General features: G+C 40.9%; 1 protein-coding gene across 1 annotated transcript in view; it reads left to right on the top strand.

The window, feature by feature from the left end:
- The window catches only part of LOC139660463 (transmembrane protein 266-like), a gene marked incomplete at its 3' end in the record, with an annotated part of 33,441 nt that extends 25,131 nt beyond the window's left edge, over positions 1-8,310 (top strand). The window contains exons 2-5 of the mRNA XM_071538616.1: positions 3,489-3,643; positions 5,609-5,682; positions 7,416-7,472; positions 8,172-8,310. Coding sequence (XP_071394717.1) covers positions 3,489-3,643; positions 5,609-5,682; positions 7,416-7,472; positions 8,172-8,310 — 425 coding nt within the window. The remainder of the gene's footprint in view (positions 1-3,488; positions 3,644-5,608; positions 5,683-7,415; positions 7,473-8,171) is intronic.
- Positions 8,311-8,803: the final 493 nt, after the last annotated feature.

Below are 8,803 nucleotides of genomic sequence, written 5' to 3' on the forward strand. Positions count from 1 at the left end.
TTTGAAGGATTTTTTTTATTTTATCATTTTCCTTTTAATTTTTCACCAGCCAATTGTCAACTTTGTATAAGTAGTGGCCAAACTCATTTGAAATCATGTTTAGGTTCACTGTTTAGGTTTGTCCAAAAAGCTGGACAAAATTATTTTAGATAATTTTGTACACCATGTAAAGCTCTGCCATCATGTTAATGCTGGACAAGATAGTGTAACTAAATATGCAATTTAAAAAAATATATATTTTTCACTATTTTCAAATGTCCAGCATCACTGCCTCGGTGTGTCACTTTTCTACGTAGTTCCAGTCATGGGAAAAATGTAATTTGAGTTCAAACATTTGAACTAGTTGAGGTGCACTTTATTTGACTCGCCGACACTTGAACTGCCTCAGAGGTGTTCACATCACTTGCGAGACAAGGTAAAGTAGACCGCTATTCCTCCCAGGTCTGCTTGTAGACAAGGTGCCGGGTGTGCAGGCTGGTACGCAGGCTGGCGTGGTACCTGGCATCCAGAGAGTCTCGCCCAGACTCTGGTGGAGCAGATTCTACACCATCTGGAGCTCACACACTTGTGCCACCCCACCCAAAGCCAAGAAGATGATTGCTATCAGCATGATTATGCCTTTATTAGATTAGCCGTGCATTGTTTACAGGCTCGTGGCTCTGCCCATGCCAAGCGTGAGCTAATGCTTCCCTCCGAGAAAACCAATGGGAGGGTGAAGTGATCAACTCGACATCTGCTAAAAGCACTACCCTTATTGCTACATAAATGTGTTACTCAGAGTTAAGTCAGCAAATGGCAAATGGCAAGAAGAAGATATGAGTACTTAGAAATGTTTTCATTCTGATCTTGAGCAGGTCATCATTTGTCAAACTTAATCAATCAAAGAATCATATCCAATGTCTTCTGAAATCGTCTTCAATTAAGTCAGAGCAATTAATGAAAATACAGGCAGCCATTTTGACTCTGCAATCCTGCACCAAGTCTGTTGTTTGGCAACTTATTATTCATGGCAGCAATATTTGAAGATATAATACACAGCATTGTTGCATATTTGCTGGTAACACTTCTTGGTTCTAGACAAGGCCCTGCAACATATTGACCATACAACCAGGCCAAAAGACTATTTTTTCATTAGATTTTGCTCATATTCAGTCAGGTAGATTCAGCCTCGACTAACTGTTGTATGGTCTATATGAAATTATGACTAATATATCAGTCATGCATTTCTCCTTGATCAAACAGCCAGATAGCGATACATGTGAAGTAAAATAAATAAATAAATAAATGATAGACACATGTGTGGCCTCTTCCACTGACTGAGCAGAAGTAGCCATTTGACAAATGAGGAGGTGACACATAAAAAGTTCTCCCCTGGGGATAGTTGTGCCCTAATCTTTAGTCGGCTTAATGCTCCACGTCTTTTCTCCGGCCATGTCCTGGGAATACAGTGGAAGCAATAAAATCCTCCACTCTGTATTATCCTGTCTATATCCTGCTGTAATAATGCAGTGACCAGTGTAGAAAATCCTCTCCTAGATGTCAGATCAAAAGACTACTTTCTTTCATTTGCCAGACATTAACTTTTGTCCTCTCACAGCTTGATTTTCCTAAAGACGTGCTTTGGGGATGGGACAACAGTTGAGGATTTATGCAGCAAACATGCGGTGAAAAGTGGGACTTTCATGATGACTTCATCTGTTTCAGTCCAGTGCTCTTGGAGCCAATGATAGAGGCTTAATATGCATCGTCCTATGCAAATGCTAATGTGGTGAAACTGATTTAAGTTACAGGATAACATCTGCAACCAACAGCTCCATAGTAATGTACCTTCAGTGAAGAAGCTATATAGATAAATAGGCCATATCTGGTGTTAAAACAAAAAAAAATCTTCCACAATCACTGCATTGAAATCAGTTCTGAAGCAATGGTGGAAATGAAGCCGCTCTGCCACTGTCTCAGCTCATATTAGCGCCATGCCAAGGAATGAAGACATGATCAGAGGAGAGGAATGCTCTGCCAACGTCTGTCTCCTCCATGCCAGTGCATGGGGAGAAGGGAAAGGTAGTGGGCAGAGCCAACTTTCCACTCCAGCTGGAGAGCTGGTGAGAGGCATTGTTTCTCTCAACTCCTACTGACAACCCTTGTAGTAGTTGCTCTGTAACATGGGGAAAAATATATTGTATTGTAGTAGTATGTCCTGTATAGTGTTGTATAGTGTTGGATATGCTAGAGGTTTGGTTGATTTATCTTACCAGACACTTTAATGGGATACATCACTAAGATAAAATAAATCAGGTGCTTGTAATTTTTTCAAGCATTAAAAATATTCAACTATTATCCTGTCTAATTATGGAGCAGCTTATCTGGATTAATGCTTTGATTTTCTATCAGACAGGAGATTGTGCCTTCCCTCAAATCACCTCATATGGTCAATATTTAATTACAAAACTTTCAAAACGATTCAATAGATAGCTAAACAAATAATTCTCAATTTGATGTTCAGATGTATTGAATTATCTTTGACATACAGATATCTCACACTTTCACTTGTTTCCTCAGTCACTGATTTTGCTGAACCTAAAACCCTTCCTCTGTAGCATCATCCTCTACAGTGAATCCTTTCATTGCCATGTAAAAGAGAGTCCCATCACTATTCCAGTCACAGATATGGCTGATGGACAAGTCGCCAGTTCACAGAGCTTCACTGTCCCTTTCTCTTTCAATGCACTCTCTGACCACGCTTCCCCACCAAACTCTGCTTGGCTTGAAAGGACAGCACCTTTCACAAGTGCAAACTACCACCCTCTGTTGGCCATGTCAGGGAATCCAAATATCCAGATAAAACCATCCAGACACTGTTGAGCACTTCACTCCTCAATGGTTGGATATAGACTGAGTATTGAAAGCATGGGAAACATTGGAATCAGTGATCAAATCATTGTCAAAAATATTGATGAAAAATATCCATACTTATTGAGCAAGCATATAATTATTCATCCAAGTGTCACATCTCAGTACCTCACTCAATCAACTTATTTTCTGAAGTTCTATTCTGTATAGGAACTTTCCATGAAAAGACAGAAAATATCGAACTTGACCAGGAACATGCCGTTCATGGACACAGGCCATCAAAACATATAAATATGTGCACTGAAACAATGGATTATTGTCTTTTTGGGAGTGAGGTGGAGGAAATAACCTGTCCTGGAGGTTTAGTGTTTGCAACATCAGGAGCTTGAGTCTGGTTCGCAACCTTTGTAACATCTAGTACCTCCTTCCTCTTCCTATCTTCTTTATCACTCTCCACTGTATTATCTAGTTAAAATGAAATGCAATAAAAAGCATCCATACAGATAGAAAATATATCTGTAAAAACATAAAATGAATCCCTCTAAGGATACAGCTGACATGCCCTTCCCTGTCTGTGGTCCTCTCACCAGCTCAGTCTTTGTGTCCCTCTCCTCCTCTCTCCTCTCTCCTCTCCTCAGGTCCAACTGGCTGAAGCCGTGCTGCGGTCGCCGGGTCGCCCTGTGGCAGGTCTGTCTGCTCAGCGCTGGCTTCAACTGTATCCTGGTGGCCTGTGTCATCCTGGTGGTGCTCTTCCTGTCTTTGGAACTGCTCATAGACACCAAGCTCCTACAATGTAAATACTGTGCATGGCTGCTTATTTTATTTTTATGTTTTACCTGTATTTATTTTTTTGTATTTATTTGCTGAGCATGCATACTCTTTTTCAGCAACGCCCTGGTTGACATTCATATACACCTGGGAGGGAGGCGTCTGAGCAGCTCCACTGGAGCATTTGGGAGTTAAGTGCTGAAGTGTCCTTGAGCAAGACACTGAATCCCTAGCAGCTTCAGGGCCGCTGTCCCAGCGCTGTGACCTCCTGTGGATGGGTTCAGGGGAAAAGTGGATTGAAGTGAAGAGAATTTCCTTTCAAGGACCAATAAATTAATAATTATTATTATACCATTACTCTTATCCCGCGCTCTAATGGAGTGCTTGCCAACTTTATACTCTTAAGGCCATGATACACAGGCACAATTTAGAGGCAAAGTAGTTGGGCAATGTTGCCTGCACGAAAGGGGATTGGCACAAAATCAGTATGGATATACATAATGAGATATAAGGGACAAAGTTATAATATCCTGCTCCATCCCTGGCAGGATTAAGGTTGTGTAAATGATTTAGAATGTGCTGTAATATTGTGCCAGTAACAGTCTTGGAGAATTACACAATTTATGAGTGTGACTTTAAATTTTATCCTTTGTTTGATTTTACCACACGGGCCAATTAAAAAAGACTCATTATGTATAAAGACTGAAAGTGTTGTGGAAATAGCCAAAATTGTCACTAATAGTCATGTGTCATCAAACCATCTTACAGTCAATATCACATGCAAAATTTTTTATTGTTATACTAATAGCATACTGGAAATAATGAAACACATGAAACAGTCTGCATTCTCGAACCTCTGAACTGTGGCACTTAAACACACATGACCACTTATAGCGATCATCCTGAAAGATCTATCACCCTGTGGGGGTTTCTGCTTTGGAATAACATTACCCATTAGTCTATTGTCATTTAGACTAATAATGAGGTTAGAAATGATTGGGTGTATGTTTTGAACTATTGGTGAAGCCTGAGAGTGGATGGTATCACTCCCTCACCCGTCTCCTTTTCCCCTAACACTAGGTCTCCAAAAGGTTTCTACTTAAATGCTCACCCAAAATAGCACCAAGGAGAGTTGCATCACATTATTGGTTAACGTCTGCCAATACATCAACAGTAACAGGTGTGCCTATACCTCCACAGAATAAACCAGGCCACACTTTACACTCTCCACTCCTCCCCTCTCATTACCACTGTGTGTAGTCTTGCCAGTCAGAGAGGAGCTGGCGGTGCTGGACGGCAAACGGCTGCGATGAAGAGTGATGGAGAGAGGTGATAATGAACCAAGTCTCTTGTCAATGGCAGCAGGCAGACGTCCCCATTGATTACAGGCCAGCATCCAGGAGGTGCGAGGCTTTAATGATACCTGAGTCTCGCTCCAGGGACTGCAGGACACCAGTCACTTCAGATGTATTGCAATCTAGCGCTTCGGCTGCTGCCAGTCCCACAAGACAAATGGAGGAGCGGGCAGCGGGGCGGGAGTGAGTGAGCACGAGGGAGCAAGGGAGCGAGACAAACGCACAAAGAGATTAGTGGCGGGGGACATGGAGAGGTACAGGTTGGCACTGTGGATTAATGGATGGAGTCTGAGATATGGAAAGGGATAAAGATGCTGATGGACAGAATGTAGAGGCAAGGAGCAGATAGACGATGGGAAGAGGCATATGAGAAAAAGGGGGAAATTGATTCAGGCACAGAGGAGGAAAAAGGTGGTTCTTTCTGCTAAGACCCACTTGAAAACACATTGTGAGGAATTATATTTTCAGAAAATGACATGACACATGCTTGTACAAGATACAAGCTGAGGTACACAGAGGAAAAAGGTCAATTATTTTAGTTTTTGTTTTTAAGCTAAATTAAAGACTCACCTCATTTGCGGGCTCATTTTCTGAAGCTTGCAGGCTAACATTCACCCCATCTCTTCTCTCACCAGTTGCCAACGCTTTCCAGTTTGCCAGCATTATCCACTGGATCAGCCTTATCATCCTCTCCCTCTTCTTTTCAGAGGTAAGGCATGTCTGTTGGTGTCCATTAAACCTTGTTCCTGTTACGCCCCTTTAAAAAAGTTGCTTTGAATAAGAGTGTCAGCTAAAAGCCTGAAGTGTACATGTAAAAATGAACCATCATATTTCTTTTAAATTTATAATCAAATTGCCCCAAAATCAACTCCATATAATCACAGTCTAGATTATATGCTGTCACCGGCAATAGAAGTCAGGCATAGGCTTGAGGGAACTACTGTATGTGGCTGCCAACTCTATTTAATTTCCATTATCCTCCATTCAACATTAGGCTAACTAAAAAAATTAAGATTTTGCTTTGGCCTTCAAAACACTACCCAGAGGCTACTGTAGCTGGCTAGTAAAACTTCCATCGTAATTCCAATTAAACTTCATAAAATCTGACTCATTGTATGATAGTATAATGTCTTATCACTCTGGAATTGTGAAAAACAAAATAAAGTGCAGAGGGGAGAATTTGGCCCACAGGGCCCTACTTTGGTGCAAACCAATTACCCTGACAGCCTCAGCACCAACGCCCTAAACCAAACATTAATTACCAGTGAGCCAGCAGGAGTAATAATTAAAGCTGAGCTTAATGAGCAGTGGGGATGGGGTTACAGTGATACGATCCATCTCAACACCTCGCCCACTGACATCATAGAAGAAGAGTCGTCTGGGAGTGGTGTTGGATGGATGTAGCGTATCGCCAGCTGGTCGCTCCACACCAATCGGAAAACAGGATTCTAGCATGTGGGTGGAGCCCCAGCACTTCTCACTTACACCGGCACTGTTGTCCGACATGTGCTCCACTTGATGGATTAGCAGGGCCACTTTTACATGACACCCCATGCTAATTGGAGTGTAAATCAATGGCCCTGCTCAACAAAGAGTCCCGCAACTGACAACATTTGTGGAGCACAATGTAGAGTTTGATAGGTGTGAGATCAGATTACAAGGGTTGTGCTATCCTTTTGTATGTCCAAGATCCGTCTCAGGGAAAAGATTTGCCACGGCAATAAAAACTTTATCATAGAGCATTGTTGCACAGCAAGAAATTAGCAACAAATGCCTTATCATAGAGATTTGTTGTAAAGTGAGAGTTTGGGTTATGAGTATAGTCGGTAAAGGAATGTGCTGTGTCTTCTTTGTGATATGTTTCAGGGCTGTGTGAAGGACAAATGAGTGATATTGTACTGCATGTGCTTATACTTTATATATCAACTGGTAAACTGTCATACAATATTACATCAGCTCAACTTTGTTATTAACTGTGCTATGCAAATATACATATTCTTTTTCTTTTCTTTCTTCTACTCATTCATATCATTATTACTATAGTAGTAGTATTTACAATAGTAGTTATAGTAATTCTAGCAGTAGCAGCAGATCAGAAGTAGAGTAGAAGGAGTAGAAGTGGCAACATTATCAGTGTTATATAATGTATTATATAATATTACCTGCTTAGTAGTATTTGATAAATGTACATTATTTAGAAAGAGGACTGAGGAGGTGCAGCTACGGTAGATATGCTGCGAGAATAGAGTCGTTTGTGGTAAAAAGGCAACAGCAGGCCTCCTTTCTCAGTTTCTCAGTTCACCCATCTTGACAGATGTTGTTGGATGTGATGACAACTCAAAAGAGTGAGAATATTACAATTATCGTTGCAAGGGCTTTTTATATCAGTATACCCCCTCACCTATCTCAATACCCTTTTCTCTCTCTTTATCTCTTTCATAGACTGTCTTCAGAATTGTAGTGCTTGGGATCTGGGACTACATCGAGAACAAAGTTGAGGTATGGTACTGGTGTTTCAGGTATTCTGAGTAACTGACTTTTATAAGTTATATTAAAACACAAAATCATCTTGTTGCCCCAATCTCACAGACATACATATTCACTGATCATCTTTAGTTTGAAACTTGAAAAGGGACTCATTAGGGATTGTCATGTCATTTTTCAAATGGCATTTATAGTATGCCATCTCCCATCAGATTGTAGTTTAGGATGACACTCCTGTGCTGTGCTGTGCTATGGTGTGTGTATGAGTATACCTATGCTTACATGTGAATATGTATGTGTATGAGTATGCATACAGTATATGTGTATGCACATGCATATACATGTATCTATGTGTACATGAATATTGGTTCATGTATATGTGCTTGATTGTGTATGAGGGGCCATGTAGGCCATAATTCATTCTGGGCCTCTCAAATACATTAATTTTACTCTCACATATATGTACTTTACTCACATACATATATTCTCACTCTCACATACATATATTTTCACTCTCACACATATATACAGTATATTCTCACTGTCATTTACATATATTTGTGTGTATGTTGTATGTATGCTCGTGTGCGTATGTATCCCTTGGTTGATTGTTGATCAGTTAGATCTAGTTAGGCTCACTCTCTGTAAAGTCCTTTGAGACATGCATGTGATAAAGGGCTATAGAAATAAACAAACTTGAACTTGATCCCTCAGGTGTTTGATGGTGCTGTCATCGTTCTGTCCCTGGCCCCCATGGTGGCCTCCACGGTGGCCAATGGGCCCAGCAGCCCCTGGGACGCCATCAGCCTCATCATCACCCTGCGCATCTGGAGGGTCAAGAGGATCATTGATGGTGAGGCCGGCCACAGCCTTCTGTCCATGAAAGTCACCATTTTATGCCTTCATTACTTGAGTTTTTACAATGTGGGACCAACTAATTTAGTGGCACAAAACAGAGGTTCTGCTTGAGCTGAAACACAATTGTGCTGTTAGATAACTCCTTCAATTCTAACTGCAATCTAGAGTTGATGCATGAGTCTCTTTCTAACTTGTAAAAGTCTAGTGGTTTTGAGTGATTATTTCAGCAGCTGAACCAAAGAGCCAAATGTTTGGCAAAATTCCCTTATTTACTCAAAAGGATCATACAGATGTACACAGGACATTATTATTAACCAGCTGGCCTCGCAATGACTGACCCCATTCTCTCCATGATTATACAAATTATTTACTATTCAGAACAATATAGCTATTGATCAGCCCTCAGAGTAAATTGCTGCCACTCTGCTACTCTAACTTGTATTGATTGTAAGGTCCTGGTTAAGTAGATTCAGAGGGGCCATAATGAA

This window comes from Centroberyx affinis, unplaced genomic scaffold (genome assembly GCF_046629955.1).
Source record: "Centroberyx affinis isolate AG114_WGS23_722 - 3 ecotype Tasmania unplaced genomic scaffold, CSIRO-AGI_Caff_v1 ptg003314l_1, whole genome shotgun sequence".
NCBI classification, from domain to species: Eukaryota; Metazoa; Chordata; class Actinopteri; order Beryciformes; family Berycidae; genus Centroberyx; species Centroberyx affinis.